The sequence below is a fragment of the Dermochelys coriacea genome, chromosome 6, assembly GCF_009764565.3.
Source record: "Dermochelys coriacea isolate rDerCor1 chromosome 6, rDerCor1.pri.v4, whole genome shotgun sequence".
NCBI classification, from domain to species: domain Eukaryota; kingdom Metazoa; phylum Chordata; order Testudines; family Dermochelyidae; genus Dermochelys; species Dermochelys coriacea.
Window position 1 is genome coordinate 72827759 of NC_050073.1, and position 24098 is coordinate 72851856.

At 39.2% G+C, this 24098-nt stretch overlaps 1 protein-coding gene across 11 annotated transcripts in view; it reads right to left on the bottom strand.

Moving 5' to 3' along the window:
- CDIN1 (CDAN1 interacting nuclease 1) overlaps window positions 1–24098 on the bottom strand; it is a 176098-nt gene that overhangs the window by 36469 nt on the left and 115531 nt on the right. The window contains exon 12 of one of the 11 annotated variants that reach the window (XR_006281833.1): window positions 17102–17340. The exons of 9 other annotated variants lie outside the window; for them this stretch is intronic. Coding sequence is in view for 1 of the 2 variants with exons in the window: in XM_038405375.2 (XP_038261303.1) it covers window positions 17313–17340 (28 nt within the window). In the remaining variant the exon portion in view is untranslated. Of the gene's footprint in view, window positions 1–17101; window positions 17341–24098 lie in introns of those variants that run through there. One more of the 11 variants, XM_038405375.2, reaches the window with a different exon arrangement.

Below are 24098 nucleotides of genomic sequence, written 5' to 3' on the forward strand. Positions count from 1 at the left end.
GATGGGACCTTGTTAGTGCCAGCCTAGTGTTCTGGTAAACACACTGAGAAATTTCAGCTCAAATCAGTAACATCTGCAATTCACTAATACAACACATGGCTTTAAAATTAAAAGGCATTGTGATCAAGTGCTTCAGGATATTTTAACAGTTAAAAGAGAATGCTGTCAGATAAAACATTTAGGTAATTTGCTTCCATGTTTTTTTCCTTTTTAAAAAAAAACTGGACAAATTCAATTGCATTATATTTCTTAAAAAAAAACGCAGGAAAAACAAAAAATCCAGTTAATTATTTCATGGCTGACTGATCTAGGGGAAATGAGAATCTTGTATGTTTCCCTACAACATGTGTCATCTATTAGATAGGTAGGTTTTACTACTTCAAACTGAGTCAGACTAAAATTAATTAGAAAGCAGTTTAAATTACAAGCTAAATACAATAAAATGTAATAAAAACAGCAAATGGCATTTAGGTCATTAATAGTATTTCTTATATAATATTGTATTGATTATTTCCACTTACTATGATAACAAGCTTTAAAAGTTGTTGAATTAACTGTTTAACCCTAAACGCAGCAGCTAGAATTCTTTGACACTCACATATTTAATAATCCATCAGATTGGATTCATTTTACAATTTGAAACTTCTTAGGTTCTCATTAATGCTACTCAATTTATAAGTGAATTGGGACAGTTTGTAGGCCAAGAGGCATCTATTATTCTTCCTTATATAATATAACTTAACTCCCAATTACCAGGTTTAAAGTAATTAAGACATGGAGATGTAATCAATGAAATTATTAATTACTTCAACATCTATAGTCAGTGTTGGGAATTTAAATTAAATGAAAAAGCTCAAATCCCTAAACAGCCACAGTAATCTTCACTCAGTGATAGGAAACAGCATGGAAAACTATCAGAACTTCTGTAATTCAGCATTAAAAATAAATATCAAAACAAACAAACAAAAGTACATCTCTCTCAAATGTTTGTTTCTGTGTATATATATATATATATGTGTGCACGTGTATATTGGTCAAACCTACCCAAAAGAAAGAAAGTCCCTGCTTATAACTTTCTGAACAGTTTTGTTTTCTACCAGCACCTTTCATGAGCAGAAAATTAATTTATATTAAAAAAATAAGGAAGCGATGAAGAAGTCAAATGATATTTTCCATTATTATAGCAGGTAGCAGTAGAGAATATATTGGTACAGGTGATTTTATCTCCATTGCAGTCAGATGGGCTTCCTTCTTGCCTCCTAGATTCCCAGCACATGCTAACCTTTATTACTGTTTATGCTTTGTAGTATATAGATCAAAAATTCCTACCAGACAAAATTCTAAAGTTAATATTTTAAACTCTTAATGAAGCCAAAGGCAAGGATTTTTCTGGAAAATTATCCGTCATAAGTATACCACCAGATCAAAACACCCCATAACGTTGCCAGAACTATACACCAAACTCATGGCCTGATCGCAACGGCTACTAAAGTGAACAGAAAGATTCCAAGGCATTGGGTTAGGCTCCGCATCATGACTACCACATTCTAGCTAAGAGCCTGTGTCTCATATGAATACTTATTTAATGTTAGTTAATTAATTATAAAGAAATATGTATGTATAATATAAAAAAGCAGTCAAAATGGAAAACTCTGACTGCTTTTCACTTGAATCAGAAAAGGCATTTAACGGTGTTGAATGGGGATACTCAGCTATTGCAGATCATAGAGTGATTAGGATTTGGTAAAATCCAATTATATGATGGAGATGGCTCTCAGAATTCTTCCACTACACTGATGCAATTTCCTACCCCCGACAAAGATCACACAGTTCACTTTGGATAATGTTAAACCATCCTTTTTCTGAAATTACATTATAGTTTGGTGTTAATTTTATATTATATTTAGTTTTCAAAGAGAATTTGGGGAAAGAACAAAATTGGTGACAGTCTAATGCTAGAAAACCAGGAGTATTGTTTAAAAAACACTAGTTCCTCAGAGCTATAATATTTCCAACCATTTAGATAAAAAATACTATAGCATCTCTCATCAGAGCTAATGCAAGACAGCATTAGAAATCAATAAATCTAAAAGTATAGTGCAAATATGTCTCATAACAGAAATACAATACGCAGCCCTCCAATTAGACCAATATGCATTGAGGTAAGAAGTGTTAAAAAGGTCTGTGGCAACATTAAATTCAGTTATTGGCAATGAGGTGACACTGAAAAGGTGACACAGTGCATGAATGACACTGAAACAATCCATAAATAAAGATGCAAATTCTGCTCTCATTCATATCTGTGCAACTCCACAAATAGTGAAGGAAGAATATGGCCCAAAGAGAACATGCTGAAACAATTCTAGACACCACAGTGTTCGATCACTCCTAATCTTGTAGTACTCAGAGGACTTGAATATGAGCAACTCAAGAGCTCTGCTTCAGACAGAGAAAGAAGAGGAAGATCTTTCACTTATCCCACTTTGGCATATGTTGGTAATTTCATTAGCTCTACTGAAGGAACAACCAGAAAATAAGGTAGGTAGAAAGACTATTTGGCTAACTTAGGAGAACATGTGCTGGGCAGGCAAGAATAGTAAATGAGATGCACATCATGTCTAAATGATCACCTCCCAAGGCTGGGGCATATGTGTGTGTGTGTGTGTGTGTGAGACTCACTCAACAGCCCATCTTGCAGGGATGATAGACTTTTAATTTAGCAAGGTTTTTCCTTGATACAATTACCAAAGCACAGGAAATAAAAAAATATTTTTGAAATACTCTGGCATTGGGAATAAAGGGCCAAATTCTCTGGTGGCCTAAATTAAGAATCCTTCAAAACTGAACAATGAGACTCGGAGATCAGAAGAGGAAGGTGGAGAAAATAAAAAGCCTAAACAGCTAATTTTAGTAAGACCAGGTCAAAAGATATGTTGCTCATGAGATGAGACACACATCTTGAAGCACTTATTGTAAGGGCTGGGATCCAGAGTTCCTGAATAAACACTTGTTGCACTAGTTTTTGAATGCTTAAAATGGGTGCATGTGTGGGGGAATCATTAGCAAAAATGAAGGAAAAAAGTTGTCAAAAATAAAAAAATGTAAACTACTATGTACTGTCCTATTTTCTAACAAAAAGATCACTTTAGAAAGAAAAGGTTGATGTGTCTCACTAGAGCCAAGCAAAACCCATGAACACTTCTAAGCAATACTGGATCCTAAGTCAAGAATTCAGAAAACACAGAACAACATTGATGCTTTAATCATGGACTTTTTTTCTTCATTGCAAATAAAAAGGTCAACACCATTGATATAAAAAATGACAGCTCCTGAAGACACAGATAAAAATCCACATGATCAGTGGAGGACACAACTTTAAGAACCGATATTTAAATCAGGAGCTTTTCTAATTTTAAATCCTCAAGTACATCACTTTCTATAGACCACACAATGAAATCACAAGTCTCTTTCTATGTCATGAGTTACACTGTTTCAATAGGTTTCAGAGTAGCAGCCGTGTTAGTCTGTATTCGCAAAAAGAAAAGGAGTACTTGTGGCACCTTAGAGACTAACAAATTTATTAGAGCATAAGCTTTCGTGAGCTACAGCTCACTTCATCGGATGCATCGAAAAGCTTATGCTCTAATAAATTTGTTAGTCTCTAAGGTGCCACAAGTACTCCTTTCTTTAGCAGACTAACACGGCTGCTACTCTGAAACCTGTCAAAGAATATCTGAGGAACAGTGGGGGGTGGGATGGGGGTGAGAAATAACATGGGGAAATAGTTTTACTTTGTGTAATGACTCATCCATTCCCAGTCTCTATTCAAGCCTAAATTAATTGTATCCAGTTTGCAAATTAATTCCAATTCAGCAGTCTCTCGTTGGAGTCTGTTTTTGAAGCTTTTTTGTTGAAGGATAGCCACTCTTAGGTCTGTAATCGAGTGACTAGAGAGATTGAAGTGTTCTCCAACTGGTTTTTGAATGTTATAATTCTTGACGTCTGATTTGTGTCCATTCATTCTTTTACGTAGAGACTGTCCAGTTTGGCCAATGTACATGGCAGAGGGGCATTGCTGGCACATGATGGCATATATCACATTGGTAGATGCGCAGGTGAATGAGCCTCTGATAGTGTGGCTGATGTGATTAGGCCCTATGATGGTGTCCCCTGAATAGATATGTGGGCAGAGTTGGCAACGGGCTTTGTTGCAAGGATAGGTTCCTGGGTTAGTGGTTCTGTTGTGTGGTGTGTGGTTGCTGGTGAGTATTTGCTTCAGATTGGGGGGCTGTCTGTAAGCAAGGACTGGCCTGTCTCCCAAGATCTGTGAGAGTGATGGGTCGTCCTTCAGGATAGGTTGTAGATCCTTGATGATGCGTTGGAGAGGTTGACAAAGGCTGACAAAGGAGGTGCTGTCGTCATCATGAATAGGTCGGAGTATGAACAAGAGGCTACTAGGCAGCTCTCCAACACCACTTTCTACAAGCCATTACCCTCTGATCCCACTGAGAGTTACCAAAAGAAACTACAGCATTTGCTCAAGAAACTCCCTGAAAAAGCACAAGAACAAATCCGCATAGACACACCCCTAGAACCCCGACCTGGGGTATTCTATCTGCTACCCAAGATCCATAGACCTGGAAATCTTGGACGCCCCATCATCTTAGGCATTGGCACCCTGACAGCAGGATTGTCTGGCTATGTAGACTCCCTCCTCAGGCCCTACGTTACCAGCACTCCCAGCTATCTTCGAGACGCCACCGACTTCCTGAGGAAACTACAATCCATTGGTGATCTTCCTAAAAACACCATCCTAGCCATTATGGATGTAGAAGCCATCTACACCAACATTCCACACAAAGATGGACTACAAGCCGTCAGGAACAGTATCCCCGATAATGTCACGGCTAACCTGGTGGCTGAACTGTGTGACTTTGTCCTCACCCATAACTATTTCACATTTGGGGACAATGTATACCTTCAAATCAGCGGCACTGCGATGGGTACCCGCATGGCCCCACAGTATGCCAACATTTTTATGGCTGACTTAAAACAACGCTTCCTCAGCTCTTGTCCCCTAATGCCCCTACTCTACTTGCACTACATTGATGACATCTTCATCATCTGGACCCATGGAAAAGAAGCCCTTGAGGAATTCCACCATGATTTCAACAATTTCCATCCCACCATCAACCTCAGCCTGGACCAGTCCACACAAGAGATCCACTTCCTGGACACTACGGTGCTAATAAGCGATGGTCACATAAACACCACCCTATATTGGAAACCTACTGATCGCTATTCCTACCTACATGCCTCTAGCTTTCATCCAGATCATACCACACGATTCATTGTCTACAGCCAAGCTCTACGATATAACCGCATTTGCTCCAACCCCTCAGACAGAGACAAACACCTACAAGATCTCTATCATGCATTCCTACAACTACAATACCCACCTGCTGAAGTGAAGAAACAGATTGACAGAGTCAGAAGAGTACCCAGAAGTCACCTACTACAGGACAGCCCCAACAAAGAAAATAACAGAACGCCACTAGCCATCACCTTCAGCCCCCAACTAAAACCTCTCCAACACATCATCAAGGATCTACAACCTATCCTGAAGGACGACCCATCACTCTCACAGATCTTGGGAGACAGGCCAGTCCTTGCTTACAGACAGCCCCCCAATCTGAAGCAAATACTCACCAGCAACCACACACCACACAACAGAACCACTAACCCAGGAACCTATCCTTGCAACAAAGCCCGTTGCCAACTCTGCCCACATATCTATTCAGGGGACACCATCATAGGGCCTAATCACATCAGCCACACTATCAGAGGCTCGTTCACCTGCGCATCTACCAATGTGATATATGCCATCATGTGCCAGCAATGCCCCCTGCCATGTACATTGGCCAAACTGGACAGTCTCTACGTAAAAGAATGAATGGACACAAATCAGACGTCAAGAATTATAACATTCAAAAACCAGTTGGAGAATACTTCAATCTCTCTAGTCACTCGATTACAGACCTAAGAGTGGCTATCCTTCAACAAAAAAGCTTCAAAAACAGACTCCAATGAGAGACTGCTGAATTGGAATTAATTTGCAGACTGGATACAATTAACTTAGGCTTGAATAGAGACTGGGAATGGATGAGTCATTACACAAAGTAAAACTATTTCCCCATGTTATTTCTCGCCCCCACCCCACCCCCCCACTGTTCCTCAGATATTCTTTGACAGGTTTCAGAGTAGCAGCCGTGTTAGTCTGTATTCGCAAAAAGAAAAGGAGTACTTGTGGCACCTTAGAGACTAACAAATTTATTAGAGCATAAGCTTTTCGATGCATCCGATGAAGTGAGCTGTAGCTCACGAAAGCTTATGCTCTAATAAATTTGTTAGTCTCTAAGGTGCCACAAGTACTCCTTTTCTTTTTGCGAATACAGACTAACACGGCTGCTACTCTGAAACCTCTCCTTACAGTGTGTATGATAAACCCATTGTTTCATGTTTTTCTGTGTGTGTATATCAATCTCCCCTCTGTTTTTTCCACCGAATGCATCCGATGAAGTGAGCTGTAGCTCACGAAAGCTTATGCTCTAATAAATTTGTTAGTCTCTAAGGTGCCACAAGTACTCCTTTTCTTTTTACTGTTTCAATAGAGGTCATAACTACAGAACTGGAATATGTTTCAAGAGCACGCAGTTGGAAATGAACCTTAAAATTTTTAAACTATGTACAGAAGGGTGAAAATATAAAAAAGGTTGCATTTTATTTAGTTTTGCTGGTGAAAAATAAATTACTTCACTTATCCATAAAACGGTCCAGGCCGCTACCATAGAAAATGTGTTAACACCACTAGCTTGTAATGGATGCAATCACATTATTACTATCTAAATTTTTGTTTATTTTTCAACAGAATGGTGTCTGAAAATCATGCTGTCTTACATTTCTGTTCCTCTGTAACCTTAACTATTAGTCCTACTGTGTAAAGGGAAGCACAAATTTAAGGTGACAAAGCACCAGTTGGCAGATGTGAAGTATACTACGAAAGCAGAAACCTATGAAAGCTTCAGAGCCATTATGAAATAACTGACCTATATGAAACTGCTACCATGGTTCACAAATTTATTGTCAGGTTCCAGCCTCTAGCTGTTCTCTGATTGTTCTAAATACTTGACAAACTGAAGCCTTTTCACTTTCCGTTGAAATTGCCTCATCTCCCTGTCAGAGCGCCATGGGGGACTCCATTACTTTTCCGACTTCTTTCCCCTACTGACAAGTCATTTAGCTGGCTTCTTGTTGTGAAGGCTGTCCATGTCAAATTAGCCAGGGCCCCTATTGTCCTTATTACCACTCGAAAAGCCATCATGAGTAATGCTATGGGGTCCCTCAGTTGTCATCATTTGTCAGAAAGAAAGGGAGTGTGGTTACATATAGCTGACAGGTAATTTCAGTGTCTACAATTACCCCAATTAGTCTTGTCATAAACAATTCGATAAATGCACACCAATACAAACAGATAAACACACCAAGGTTTCTCACTATTAATGTCATATAATGGGTAAATCAGTGATATAATGCTATATTTTATTTATTTATTTAAACTATCCTCAGCTGCAAGTTGGCAGTTGCTACCTGGTCAGCATAAATTGTACTATCTACTTTCATTAGCTCATCACCACAAGAGAATATGAAAGGCTGTGACAAAATTCATTTAGAGAGAGAGAGAGAAAGAGCAGATTGCCTAAAGCAGGTGTTACAACAAAGATAAAACAAAGGTTTTCTTTAGTCAGTTTAGTACTGCAATGGGTTTTAGAGAAGAATACTTTGTGTTTAAAAAACACATGTGAAATACGAGAGAGACTGAAAGACAGAGAATGCAGTGAAATATATTCATTTTGAAATTAGGAGTACCTTTTTTCTTCTTTTTTTCCCCCAGTTCAGTCAGTGTGCATGACATTTAACAATATAAATTAAAGCCTGATTTTCAGAACCAGTTATTTCATACACAGCATTAATGCAATTCTCTCCATCTATTTATTCTAGAATTTTAAAAGATACACATTGTAATGCAGTACAGTCCCTGAAATATATTATGTTAAACAGACCCTGCTATTCCTCAGTTCAGAATGATTTGATTATGGGCATAATAATTTCAATTCACTGGACAGTCAATAATATTACGTGGTAAAGTATTTTCAGGCATAAAATATTGGAATCAGCAACTGCTCTTTTAAAGCATAATGTAGCCCTCTTATAACACCGTATCAAAAAAGGCTGCTTTAATCAGATCTACATTCAATACTGAATTAAGACCTGTTAAGCTTATTCTTATGATCCAGATAAATGAATGTTCAAATCTCGACATCTCTAGAGTCCACTGCACCCTGTCTGTTTGCTGACCGCAGACTTAAGTGATGGCTGAAAAACCCAACACAAGCATGTTGTTGTAGGAAATTGCTTTTGGCAACTATTTGTTCAAGCTCAAGATTTTTTTTTAAATGAACACTAAGAACCCACCAGAAAACAGGACAGGTCTCCCTAATGAGTAATCTATTTTAGCACAGTCTTGTCTAGGCATGACAGTTTACTGAGAGGCTTGAAAAACTCGTAATTACCAGTGTTACAGGGCAATTAATGTATATTACACTGCACTACTCATGGCAGCAACTGTCATTTTCTCAATAAAAATGAATACTCTTCAGCTAAAGGTGACATTAATTGGGACTTTAATGACTATGCAGAGGAGCTGAAGCCAAATATGAACAAAACAGCGATTCAATGAGCGACTTTAGAAACGAGAAAATTGTACTAAAATGAGATTAATTGCTGTTTAGAAAAAGGAAAGAACCTAAAAAGCTATTAAATTGCAGGGTTTGGGTGCCCGGGTGATGGTTGTGATGTTAATCTTGCATTCTCACAGCAGGCAAATATTCACTAAATTCAGAGCCTTTTGACAGCAGGAAAAATCATGTATGCTTAACTTCAATCCATCAAAAATATATTTCAGCTTTTATCAGTGTTCTAAATACTTCTGCAATTCCAAAAATTACTGCTCCATTCCTTGGCTGTCATCATGCAAATGTGAACACTGTCAATATTGCTATGAAAAATTCCCTGGCTTCAAAAGGCCTACTTCGGTGATAAAGAAAGAAAAACGTGAAGATTAGAATTGCAAAACACACACTACTAATATAAGAGAAAGCAAACAATACGAATTTAATATTTAAGTTGTGGAAACTGCTAAAATAGAAAATGATGAGGTATTGTTTGTGTGTGTGGGAAAAAATCAAAGAAAATTATTTCTGAAAATTGTTCAAAGCTTATAGTTAATTACTCATCACAAATAATTAAGACATAATTTTGCAGCTTAACTTCAGGTGATATAATTATTAAAACTACTCTGTAGTTTCTGAAAGCCTCTATCCCTACTACTTAATTCTTTCAAGCAATTATATAATTTCTTTTCTTTATAGCCTTTTCAACTGTCATGATGAGTGTATACATAAAACATTGCACTTAAACTCTGACATATAAGAGGGATAAACATAGCTCTGACTCACTTTGAAGTTATATCTCCTGTAACTTGAAATTTGAAAATAGAAAATTAGTTTAGCAACTACATGATAAGAATAGACATACTAGGTCAAACCAATGGTCCATCTAGCCCAGTAACAATATCCTGTCTTCTGACAGTGTTGAACTTCATATAAGCAGCACAAGGTCTATAACATTTGCACCCTTGAATAGATAAGAACAGACATTACAGTACTTCAGAATTTCGCATTCCATAATCAATTCTGTTTGTTCTGCATTTTAATAATTAAATAGCCATCTCATCAACAGATTATAAACCTCAAGACACATTAACATACGTACAGTTCTGGCTATACTCAAGACCCACATCCACTAAATGACATAATAAAGGAAAAAATAATGGTGGTGTTATATATCTTCAAATCAGCTGATTCTAAAAACAGAGAAATAATATGATTTGCATTATCAATTACTATAATTACCACATTTAACCATTCACGTGCATATGTGAATGTTATGTGTGTGTGGCACACCTATGTTTATTAAATGCAAACAGCAGGCTAACCCAAAATTACAGTTATGAATTTAAACAAATGAGGAAGGGAAAAAGTTCAATGGAACTAGTCACAGTAGTAAGTACTATGTCCAGAAGTGTGTGCTGGACTGGGACCTCACTTTTAATAAAAGTAATTTACCCATACTGTACACAGTACATTTGATAACTAGTTAAGACTGTTCATTATAGAACTATTACATAAAGTATTGTAAAATGGACGAGTTACTGTTACTGTGGGAACCTTAACTTAAACATACACTTTAGAAAATTAACATAGTTAAACTTAATGTTGCATTGAAAAAGATTTTTGCATTTAACTTCCTTGTTTTTTAAAGAAAAAAAACCCCACAGAAGACAAAACTGCATGTGTTTAACATTAGCATTTAAATAACCCATTTAGGCTTTGAAGTTCACCCTTCACTTATACGAATGAGGCAAGTTTGCTTCAGCTACAGTTGTGATAGAGTTTTCTGCAAAGCTGGTTTAACAAAGCAACACCATCAGTTTATTTTTGGATCGCGGTATGTTTGCAATGAAATGTCTAAAACCTTTTTTTGAAATGAAATCTTTTAATTTGTATGTATATCCTAAAGCCATAGGGTCTGAGTCTTACCCCTTTGCCTGTGTAAGGGGGCATAGTCTAAATAAGAATCAGGCCCATAATATACACACATTATTTGTCCCTGTGATTCCCTTAGAGCTATTTTTGGAGGATTCTGCTGTGCGTATTTTATTTACAGCAGTCCCAGTAATATTGGGCAACACCTGTCGTATCTCTACAGTCAAGCATGGAAAATATGAAGTTGTTGCTAAAAAGTGTTCTTTTCATTCCATTATAGTTTAATATTTTAGATTTGAAAACCACAAATTTAGCAAAGAGACTATTTCTCAGACAGAACCAGCCACAGGGCAAGTTTGAGCTGTAGTTTCTTTGTTCAATAATTCTTCAAGTTATTAGAGGGAGAAAGAAAGATTTGTTTTGGTAAGCTGGAAAATTTTTTTATTTCTCTCATACTCTCCATACTCAACAAAAGACTACTTTGGTATTTTTCTGAAACTTAAAAAAGAGAAAAACACCTCTTGATGACACCAAAGAAGGAAAGTATCAACTCAAATTGAGAAAAGTGATGGAGAAAGCTGAATAAAAACTTAGCTAGAGCTTCCTTTTCTATAACACACACTCAAATGTGGTCACATACAGTATGTACATATCACAGTAGTGACTCAAGTATCTCAGAATTCAAAGGACTGGAGTGCATTACCATAACAAACACACATTCCAAGTTTTATAATTGGGTCTGTTTAAATTTGCATTGACACAACTGAAATGTTAATGCTCCTATTCGCTGCCCTCACATTTTGCTTTTCCTCTTCCTCTTTTTCCCCCCAACTTTTGTCTTCATTTCATCTTCATTACTTGCACAATATAATTTCATGTGTTACATCTAAGTCTATATTTATACATTCCTGTATGCATTTTTGACAGGTGACTCTGCTCTTTCATCTTATTAAAAGAATGAACTTTTCAGAATGTAAATTATATGCAGGTGAAGCTTGCTATAAAAGCAGAATGCATTTTTTTCTTAAAAACTTAAGAAAAGATTAAGTTTGTATGTAAGTAAAGAAATTAAAGAAACAGAGCCCTAGATTCTGCAACTGCAAGAGGTCAACTGAAGCCAATATAAACCCTCAGCTTAGCAAGGTACTTAAGTATATGCCTTCTATAAGCATGTGAATAGCTCCACAGACTCAAAGAGGGGGAATTCAGTGGGTATCATGCTGAATTAGGGAACAAGTCAATGGGATTTCTTGCTTGAGAGTAGCCAGATCAGGCCTATATAGTTGGTAGTTTCAAAATATTTATGTCATATTGCAATTTAAGAATGTATCTTTTTAAACGTAAAGAACAAACTGAGAAGTCACAGTACATGGTGGGAGTGAGGAGAAATGGGAGATGGGAGATGTATCTTTTGTTGAGGTATTCTTGAACAATCCTATACCATTTATGTATAGTATTTTTTTTAAAGTGACAATACTCCATTATGTTGCATATACCATTTTTCCTATTTTACAGATTCCACGGATTTCAACAGAATTTGAACTGTATTGTAGTATTTCACATTAGACACTGACATAAATGGCACAAGCATTCCCAGATAGTATCAGGAGTGCTTTCCTGTGTAGCAGTTACTCTGTAGGACACTCATTATTATGAATACAGAAAAAGGGAGAAATCCAGTAATAGTAGATTTCAGAGTAGCAGCCGTGTTAGTCTGTATTCGCAAACAGAAAAGGAGTACTTGTGGCACCTTAGAGACTAACAAATTTATTAGAGCATAAGCTTTCGTGAGCTACAGCTCACTTCAAATGCATCCGATGAAGTGAGCTGTAGCTCACGAAAGCTTATGCTCTAATAAATTTGTTAGTCTCTAAGGTGCCACAAGTAATAGTAGAGGACTGTTGTTGCTTTTCCCTCTTTTCAAAAACTGCTAGGACTGTCTGAAATCAGGGCCATTCTATTTAATTTCATAAAGCTGTGGCTGCTGAGGGCTGAAATACTTTGGTCTCATTTTGGTTGCTGGGTTTGGTGTGGGGGTGGCTGGGCCTTGTTAGTAGCATGTGATATACAGGAGGTCTGACTGGATAATCTAGCCTTAAATGCTATGACTTTCTTGGCCATTCTCTAAAGCACTATATTGAGCCTCTCCTCATTGATGGCTGTCCTCAGCAGTTTACCTAAAAGGGTTCAAACATGACAAGACTGTAGACCAGAAAGGTCCTCCAGTATTTAAAACAATCATAAAGATACATTAACATGGCAATATTAATATTCAACTACCAATACATTTCCATTTGATTTTCTAATGTCATCACTAACAAAGAAAACAAATCATAAAAATTACACGTATAATGCAAAGGGTAGGACAGAAACTCACAAAATCCTTTAAGCTCAGTAAAACCTCAAGACTCATACATTTAATAATTGATAGATTGTGGCTTAGCTCAGCAAAGTGGTACATTAATGGTAAATTATTATCAATTCTAGGTGACAGTAACTAGTTACATTTTGGATACACATCAAAACTTCATTACATTACCTAATGACAGGAAAGCCATTGCGATTTCTTGAATTTGTGAATTGACAAGTTAACAAACAAACAACAAATCAGCACAAAATGTACCTTGTTCATTTATTTTGACAAGTGTAATTTAGTTGCGTTGTCTGCAGCGACTGAACCTGGGACCTATGATTTCCCACCACTTCAGCTAAAGACAAGGCCCATTATGATGGAGGCAGTAGCACATGCAAATCTCTCTATACCTGACTTACCCACTACAGGGGAAATGTGTTAGAATGATTGCAATCATTTTCAGAAAAGAGAGCAGTGAAGAGGTGAATTTATTTTCTCAAATATACAGGGCCTCCCGGGGGGGGTGGGAAGTGGGGCAATTTGCCCCAGGCCCTGCAGGGGCCGCCACGAGAGTTTTCAGGGGCCCCCAGGAGAATTTTCGGTGGCACTTCGGAGACAGATCCTTTGAACACACCCAGAGTGAAGGACCTGCCACTGCTTCTTCTGCTCCGGGTCTTCGGTGGCGGGGGTTCTTCCGCTCCATGTCTTTGGCGAAGTGCCCTGAAGATCTGGAGCAGAAGGACCCCTGCCCCTGAAGACCCCAGCCCCCCTGAATCCTCTGGGCGGCCCTGTAAATGTATAAACTTTTGGATTTTTGCTTGATTTGGATAACTTCTCCAAACTTGTTGCTAATCAAGTGCGGATATTTCAAGCCCTTGGATACAAGTATGCAAGTTTATCACCATCTTATATTGTCCAATATTGACCAGTACCAGCTGCTTCGGGAAACAGATCTAAAACTCCCATTAGTGACAATTTTGTAATTTTTTAACATCATCCTCTTGGGGGAAACCACTTTGATTTTCTATATCCCATCTAGTGTAAGAGAAGATATATACAGTAAAAGCTTTATTATCCAGCATATTGGAGGAGTGCTGGTTAGTCAAAAATTCTGGTTAACTAAGAGTTATACTTACAATGGAATACCAATTCTCAAAGAATTAGAATACAATAAAATGAATAAAGTATAAATAGTATACAGGTACTCACCAATCCTGTAGTAGTACTGTACTTCAGAGTGGTTGGTTTCTTGAAGCACTTCGGTATATACAGGTAAAGTTTTCTATACAGTAGGTTATCTTATGACACTACTTATCACTATGGGTAAGCACATGGCGTACTCCCAGATCAGTAAAAATACACTTAAACACTAAAACTATACTGAACAAAATTTAATCTTTCTTTGATTATTCAGATGGCACTTCAGGATCTTGCAGTGCCTCAGAGTTATCATTATCAACATCAATTATCATTGTAGACGTAGAAGAGGTAGGACATTGGGCTGAATCTGTAATGACCCTATGGTCTTGGCTACACTTTCGAGTTTCAGTGCAATAAAGGAGCCCCAGATGCACTAGCTTACTATCCGTCCACACTGGCAAAGCACGTAGAGTGCTCTGACTCCATGGCTACAGCGTTGCTGGTACTCCACCTTGCCAAGTGGAATAAAGTTTGCTGCACCTCCGCTGGAGCGAAGCGGCACCAGTGTGGACGCCCTGGTCCTATAGTGCACTCTGATCAGCCTCTAGAAGTGTCCCACAATGCCTGTGCTAGCCACTCTGGTCATCACTTTGAACTCTACTGCCCTCCCCTCAGGTGACCAACTGTCAGACCCACCCTTTAAATTCTCTGGGAATTTTGAAGAATCCCTTCCTGTTTGCTCAGCCAGGCGTGGAGTGCTATCAGCGAATCTTTCCAGGTGACCATGGCTCCACGTGCCAGGCGAGCCTCAGTATGGAGCAATGGCGAGTTGCTGGACCTCATCAGTGTTTGGGGGGAGGAAGCTGTCCAGTCCCAGCTGCGCTCCAGCCATAGGAATTACCATACCTTTGGGCTGATATCAAGGGACATGATGAAAAGGGGCCATGACCGGGGTGCACTGCAGCAGGATTAAAGTGAAGAAACTGCGGAATGCCTACCACAGAGCCCGTGAGGCAAACCGCTACTTTGGTGCTGCCCCCGTGACTGCCGTTTCTACCAAGAGCTGGATGCAATACTTGGGGGCAACCCCACCTCCACTCCGGGGACCACCATGGACACGTCAGAGCCCAGTGCAACAAGGCAGGAGGAGAAGGAGCAGCAAAGTGGGAGCAAGGGTGCTGAGGTGGAGGAAGACATCCCGGAATCCCTAGACGCATGCAGCCAGGAGCTGTTCTCAAGCAAGGAGGAAGGTAGCCAGTCACAGCGGCCAGTGCTTGGGAAAGGACAAACACCAGAGGAGGTTCCCAGTAAGTGGCTTTTATTTTGGGAAGGAAGTTATTCGGTGCGGGCTCTCGGGGTGAGGAGGGTTAGGGCTGCATGCATGCTTAAATGCGGAATAGGCCATTGATGTGCTCTCTCACATCGCGGTAAGCGGCCTCAGTGATCTCTTCAAAGGTCTCATCCAGAACTTGGGCAATGCGCTTGCACTGGTTTCTCAGGAGAGCCACTGTGGTCTTTGTCCCAGTCAGGTTAACTTGTCTGTGCCACTGTGCCGTGAGGGGCAGGGGGAACATTGCTGCACACAGGCAAGCTGCATATGGGCCAGGCGGAAGCTGCATTGCAGGAGAAGACCCTCCCTTGCTTCCCAGGTCACCCTCAGCAGCGAGATATCTTCCAGGATGAACTCCTGTGGAAAATGTGGGGACAGTGTTCAGTTTAGGGGCCCCCGCCACTGTTGGCTCTCCCCAAAGCACAGAAACCCAGAGGACAGTACAGCCATGAAACAATCACTCACGCTTGATCCTGTGCTTACTCACCGTTTTGGGGTACCTGTGGTTATGTGCGCTCGCTTTAGGACGGGCAAATTATGCTATTGTGTAGACTATGCTTGCCCTTAAGTACGGGGGAATCATTGCTCTCTCTGGTGTGAACAATGCTGCCTCTGTTAAGTGTTGCATTTTGCCTTTACAGATGCAACCTTGAGATCTCAGCCGTCCGTGTTATCACCGGCCGAAAGACTCCAAAGAATCAGAAAGAGGCCACATAGAAACAAGGAAGACATGTTGCATGAAGTAATGCAGCATTCAAGTAATGAAAATCAAAAAGTGTAAGAGTAGCGGGAGAGTGAAAGGAGGGTCCACCAGCAGAATGTGGATCACCAGCACCAAAGCACGGAGTGGCTGCTAAGCATCATGGAGCGCCAAGTGGACTCGATAGAGGCGCTCACAGCAATGCAGGCGGAGCACTACCACGCCAGCCCCTCCCCCGCAGCCCTTGTCCCCAAACTCTTTTCCTTGTGCCTCCATGTCACCTCCAACCTACTTTCCCCAACATCCGGGTTCTTACCGCCACCAGCTGCCTCTAACACCTGTAGCTTCACCATCCTGAAAACTACGACCCTTACCCACTGCACTCAACCCCCATCACCATGCAATACAGCCATCCTGAAGTACAGCACTCATTGCACAGCACTCCAGACAGGACATACGCAAATCTGTGATTGTACCGTTCCCCACCCCGTTGCCCTTTCTGTTTCCAAAGCAGTTGTGTCTCTTTTCAATAAATGAATTTTCTTTTCAATAAATGGATTTTTTGGCTTTGAAAACATTCTTTATTATTGCATAAAGTTAAAGATACCTTAGCCCAGGAAAGAAACAGGCACCGCAAGTCAGCATAGCAAACACAGAGTCCTATTAACATTGGAACCACTGCACTTCACTCCCGTGCAGGGCACCAGACAAACTGGTTAACGACTGATCAGTAGCTGTCTGGAGTCGCCAGCTTCCAGATTGCAATAGCCACCTCCTTCTCCACCATCAGGGCAGCTCTCAATCTCATGTCCTTGAGCTGCAGGGTGGGCATGAGCTCCTCACACAGTCCCATGAAAGTGGATTTTCTCATCTGAAAGTTCTGCAGCCACTGCTCGTCATCCCAGACTTGCATGACAATGTGATCCCACCACTCAGTGCTAGTTTCCCGAGCCCAAAAGCAGCATTCCACAGTGGTGAGCATGTCCGTGAATGTCACAAGCAAACTCATGTCATGTACGTTACTCGAGTCTATAGCATCGTCAGAGCCCTCATGGTCACTTTGGATCATAAGGAATAACTCTATTGCCAAATGTGATGTGCTGGCGAGACTCGTCAGCATACTCCTCAGCAGTTTGGGCTCCATTCCCGCAGACTGAAAGGGAAGACAGAGCACGCAGTACAAAAAACGTTAAAAGATGGCACCAAATGTGGACAGAAGCAAAGGGAATGCTGGGATGCGAACCAATACATCACGGGGCGTTAACACAGGACCCAGAATGCCCAGCACACCCCGCCCCCTTCCCACAAGCCACAGCACCAGAATAGGAAGAGGTGCTCTGTGGGATAGCTGCCCATAATACACCACTCCCAATGCTGCTGCAAGTGCTGCAAATGTGACCACGCCAGTGCGCTTGCAGCTGTCAGTGTTGACAGACTGCAGCGCTTTCCCTACTGCTCTCTATGAAGGCGGGTGAAACTAACAGCACTCTATATCTGCAAGTGTAGCCATGCCCTATGACACACTCTGGAAGCTGCTTTTTTGAACAAGTCCCTGATATCAGCTTGTTTATTTGTCTTCTGCCTCTTTTGCATAAAAGTAGAGTGCTGAATGTGCAATTGCATAACCTCTTGAGCAGTATACTAGTCCCGGTTACTAGACTGAAGATTTGTATTTGGAGATATCAAATGCTGGATAATAGAGCTTTTACTTCATACTATATACAGACACACACACACACACACGTATAATTCTGTTCATTTTTTACTAAACTCTTGGCCCCAGTAACATTATCATATGGCAGTGAGTTCTACAGGTTAATTATGCAGTGTGTAAAAATGTATTGCCTTATTAACCTAAAATGGTTATTTTTCTATATTTCGTTGTTATAGAAATAAGTAAGAAAGCCCAAATAAAATAATGAATGATGTAGACATGGTTATGTATTTTTTATCATGTTATTTCTCTCATGAAAGTCTTTCTATGTCTAATTATTTTCATTGACTTTCTTTAAATCTTTTCCATTTCTCCTTTCTGAAACAGGCTCATTTCAAATTGAAGACCATATTTAAGGTCACAAATCTAGCCTCAAAAGCCAAGACTAACCTAAAAACTTCAAAACCAAACCAGATCTTTGGCTTTTAATTGAAGAATTTACGCAAGTATGGAAATATTGGCCAATAGCAGTCTGCAGGTATGAATTCAAATTATGACTACTTCTGCGCTGTTTTTCCTAGCCTCAAAATCTGTTTGTCTGGTTTATGGCCATATGCAACAATCACCTCTTAAGTACGTAATCAGGGCCTTTAAATGGTTCAAAGCTGAGTCTATTTCAAGAAAATGAAAACAAGTTCACCCTCTGCAATCTTCCTATCTGTTGTTAAAGGCCCCATCTACACAGAAAACTTTGGTATAACTTAAAATGTGAATTTAAACTGATTACTTATACAGATATAGCCCCCCCAACCCAACACTGGTATAAGTGCCTTTTTTGTTTAATATAAACCCCTTTCCAAGTGACATAAGTTAAACCAAAAATTGCTACTCTTATTGCAAAATAAGAATGTCCATATGGGTATTAGACAGGTTTAACTATATTGTATAAGTGCTAAATTACTTTCTCATGTAGACAGGCCCTAGCTGACACATCTTCTGCATTCCCTGCTCAGAGGGATATATTCTACACTTTGAGAAACACTGATAGGACACTTCTTTCTTGCACTGTCTAAACTACACGCTCCTGAGAGACGTAGCTATATTGACCTAATCCTTGGTGTGGACAGAACTAGGAGGAATTCTTCAATTGACCTAGCTACTGCCTGTCGGGGAGGTAGATTATCTGTGCTCACGGGAGAAGCCCTCCCAGCAGTATAGGTAGTGTTTACACTGAAGCACAGTGCTTAATTTGTACCAAGGCTTGCCAGGGCTGAGCCCTGGCACCTCTAGTCTTGGCAGTTCATAGCCCTGGCACCTCTAGGATTGCTGCATCAGTTATGAATGTAAAAAAAATTCTTGAGTTCCAGCACCTCTTTCATTAAAAATTAAGCACCGCTGGAGCACTACACAGGCACGGCTACAGTGATGCAGCTGCACTGCTGTAGCTCTTGAAGCGTAAGTATCGCCTTACATGCTTTGATGAGCAATGACTTAATGTTGACATTTAAAGTATCATTGGTATCTGAGTTAGCCCCCATTGAACAACTGGGACAGTTCACACCTCAGAGCTGTGGTTTCAAACTCTGTGAAAACTCAGATACACTGGTTACACTCCATTCACATTCTGAAGGTTCTCGCTGCAAAAAAACCTAAAAGAAAGGAAAAGAAAAATACACACTATTTTTTTTAAATGAAAGCTGAGACTCATCTGCCCATGCCTCCAGGTTGCCCTTTGTGTCCCCCTAGTGGGTATACCCCACACTTTGGAAGTCACTGCATTAGAGGATACATGCTTATTCCAGGATCCGAATGGGTGGGCTGGTTCTTCCTTGCCTATTTAAATGTTAGTCAAGTAGTAAAAATAATAAAGAGGTTACAGCAGAATTCATTCAGGTTTTTCTGGCTTGCAGCAGTCATTCATGGAGAGGAGGCCATAAAGCCTGAAGATTAGTATTTACCCTTCCATTATACTTAAAATCCTTGGCAATGGCAGAGTGGCAAGGAGGCACCTTTGGGTAAAAAGGTGGGCGTTCCAATAATAACCAGACTATTTTCCCCCACCCATGCAGAAAAGTTATATTGCTCTTATGCTTATTTTAAATCATGTGGGCTATGGCCTAGCTGGAGGAAGAGAAGTTGACTGAACCAAATTTGATTTTTTTAAGAAACTCATTTAAATGAGCCCGTCACTTTCTGGTAATGTCCTTAAATTTCCAGGATGATACATCTATCTTGCTTTAGATTTCCATAGTAAAATCGCATGACAGAAAGTAGTATCTACTGGCTTCTAGGGCACAGTAATACTAGAAGCCCAAACATAATTTGCTAGATCAGAACCTACATATTTATCCTAACAGTAAGTGACTAGGTTAAAGACAACAAAGGACTAAAGTTCATCCTTAATCATCAATGGCAGTAAAGGACTTCCCTAACATGTTTATTATTTAATTAATGAAAAATAAATAAGATATTAAAACTAGGGCTGTCAAGCAATTAAAAGAATTAATCACGATTAATCACAAGATTAATCATGTGATTAATCACATTGATAAAGAATAATAGAATACCATTTATTTAAATATTTTTGGATGTTTCCTACATTTTCAAATATATTGATTTCAATTACAAAACAGAATATAAAGTGTACAGTGTTCATTTTATATTTATTTTTGATTACAAATATTTGCACTGTAAAATACAAAAGATAGTATATTTCAATTCACTTAATACAACTACTATAGTGCAATCTCTTTATCATAAAAGTTGAACTTAGAAATGTGCCATTATGTACAAAAAAAAAAACTGCACTCAAAAATAAAAATGTAAAACTTCAGAGCCACAAGTCCACTCAGTCCTACTTTAGCCAACCGCTCAGACAAACAAGTTTGGTTACATTTACAGGAGATAATGCTGCCCGCTTCTTGTTTACAATGTCACCTGAAAGTGAGAACAGGTATTTGCATGGCACTGTTGTAACCAGCATCACAAGATATTTACATGCCAGATGCACTAAAGATTCATATGTCTCTTAATGTTTCAACTACCATTCCAGAGGATATGCGTCCATGCTGATGATGGGATCTGCTTGATAACGATCCTAAGGAGAGTGGACCAACGCGTGCTCATTTTTATCATCAGAGTCAGATGCCACCAGCAGAAGGTTGATTTTATTTTTTGGTGGTTCGGGTTCTGTAGTTTCCACATCGGAGTGTTGCTCTTTTAAGACTTCTGAAAGCATGTTCCACACCTCGTCCCTCTCAGATTTTGGACGGCACTTCAGATTCTTAAACCTTGGGTTTTAAAAAACCTATTTTTAGAAATCTCATATTGGTACCTTCTTTGCGTTTTGTCAAATCTGCAGTGAAAGTGTTCTTAAAACCAACATGTGCTGGGTCATAATCTGAGACTGCTATCACATGAAATATATGGCACAATGTGGTAAAACAGAACAGGAGACGTACAATTCTCCCCCAAGGAGTTCAGTCACAATTTAATTAACACATTATTTTTGTAACGAGCATCATCAGCATGGAAGCATGTCCTCTGGAATGGTGGCTGAAGCACAAAGAGGCATACGAATGTTTAGCATATCTGGCACGTAAATACCCTGCAGTGCTGGCTACAAAAGTGCCATGTGAACATATGATCTCACTTTCAGGTGACACGGTAAATCAGAAGCAGGCAGCAGTATCTCCCGTAAATGTAAACAAACTTATTTGTCTGAGTGACTGGCTGAACAAGAAGTAGGACTGAGTGGATTTGTACACTCTAAAGTTTCACATTGTTTTGTTTTTGAGTGCAGTTATGTAACAAAAAAAATGTACATTTGTAAGTTATATTTTCATAATAGAGATTGCACTACAGTACTTGTATGAGATGAATTGAAACATACTATTTCTTTTATAATTTTTACAGTGCAAATACTTGTAGTAAAAATAATATAAAGTGAGCACTGTACACTTTGTATTCTGTGTTGTAACAGAAATTGTGTTGAAAATGTAGAAAAACATCCAAAAATATTTAACAAATTTCAATTGGTATTCTGTTATTTAACAGTGAGATCAATCACAATTAATTTTTTTGAGTTAATCGTGTGAGTTAACTGTGATTAATTGAAAGCCCTAATTAAAACTATATGGTGCTACACACAAAAAAATAGAAAGGCAGGAAAGTTCCTGCTAGGCTTAGACAGCTGGTATGTGGCAGTACGGCCTACTGACAACTCTTTGAAATGGCTATCTTGTTCTGCAGAATTTCAGCTTTCATTATGAAAAGCATGGACACTTTTCAAAGTCACCAGAATAGAGGCTCAACTTAAATGTATACCCAAAATTTAAAAACTCAGTAAAAAAAAACTAAAAAAGAGCCACCATGGCTTAACAACCATGTAAAAGAAGCAATGAGAAATAAAAAGGCATCTTTTAAAAAGTGGAAGTCAAATCCTAATGAGGTCAAAGAGAAAGGAGCATAAACACTGTCAAATTAAATGTAAAAATGTAATAAGAAAAGCCAAAAAAGAGTCTAAAGAACAGCTAGCCAAAAACTCAAAAGGTAATAAAATTTTTTTAAGTACATCAGAAGCAGGAAGCCTGCTAAACAACCAGTGGGGCCTCTGGACGATTGAGATACAGAAGGAGCACTTAAAGACAATAAAAGTCATTGTGGAGAAACTAAATGAATTCTTTGCTTCAGTCTTCATGGCTGAGGATGTTAGGGAGATTCCCAAACCTGAGCCGTCTTTTGTAGGTGACGAATCTGAGAAATTGTCACAGACTGAAGTGTCACTAGAGGAGGTTTTGGAATTAACTGAGAAACTTAACAGTAACAAGTCACCGGGACGAGATGGCATTTACCCAAGGGTTCTGAAAGAACTCAAATGTGAAATTGAGGAACTATTAACTATGGTTTGTAACCTGTCCTTTAAATCAGCTACTGTACCCAGTGACTGGAAGATAGCTAATGTAACACCAATATTTAAGAAGAGCTCTAGAGGTGATCCTGACAATTACAGACTGGTAAAATCTAACGTCAGTACCGGGAAAATGAGTTGAAACAATAGTAAAGAATAAAATTGTCAGACACATAGAAGAACAAATTGTTGCACAAAAGTCAACATGGTTTCTGTAAAGGGAGATCATGTCTTACTAATCTATTAGAGTTCTTTGAAGGGGTCAACAAACATGTGGACAAGGGGGATCCAATGAACATAGTGTACTTAGATTTCCAGAAAGCCTTTGACAAGGTCCTTCACCAAAGGCACTTGAGTAAATTAAGTTGTTATGGGATAAGAGGGAAGATCCTTCCATGCACTGAGAACTGGTTAAAAGACAGGGAACAAAGGGTAGGAATAAATGGTAAATTTTCAGAATGGAGAGAGGTAACTAGCGGTGTTCCCCAAGGGTCAGTCCTAGGAACAATCCTATTCAACCTATTCTTAAATGATCTGGAGAAATGGGTAAACAGTGAGGTGGCAAAGTTTGCAGATGATACTAAACTGCTCAAGATAGTTAAGACCAAAGCAGATTGAAGAACTTCAAAAAGATCTCGCAAAACTAAGTGATTGGGCAACAAAATGGCAAATTAAATTTAATGTGGATAAATGTAAAGTAATGCATATTGGAAAAAATAACCCCAACTATACATACAATAGGGTGGGGGCTAATTTAGCTACAACTAATCAGGAGAAAGATCTTGGAGTCATCGTGGATAGTTCTCTGAAGGCATCCACACAGTGTGCAGCGGCAGTCAAAAAAGCAAATGGGATGTTAGGAATAATTAAAAAAGGGACAGAGAATAAGACGGAGAATATCTTATTGCCCTTATATAAATCCATGGTACGCCCACATCTTGAATACTGCGTACAGATGTGGTCCCGTCATCTCAAAAGAGATACACTGGCATTAGAAAAGATTCAGAAAAGGGCAACTAAGATGATTAGGGATTTGGAACAGTTCCCATATGAGGAGAGATTAAAGAGGAGACTAAGGGGGCGATATGATATGATATGATAGAGGTATATAAAATCATGAGTGGTGTGGAGAAAGTAAATAAGGAAAAGTTATTTACTTGTTCCCATAATAAGAATTAGGGGCCACCAAATGAAATTAATGGGTTGCAGGTTTAAAACCAATAAAAGGAAGTTCTTCTTCACTCAGCACACAGTCAACCTGTGGAACTCCTTGCCTGAGGAGGTTGTGAAGGCTAGGACTATAACAGGGTTTAAAAGAGAACTGGATAAATTCATGGAGATTAAGTCC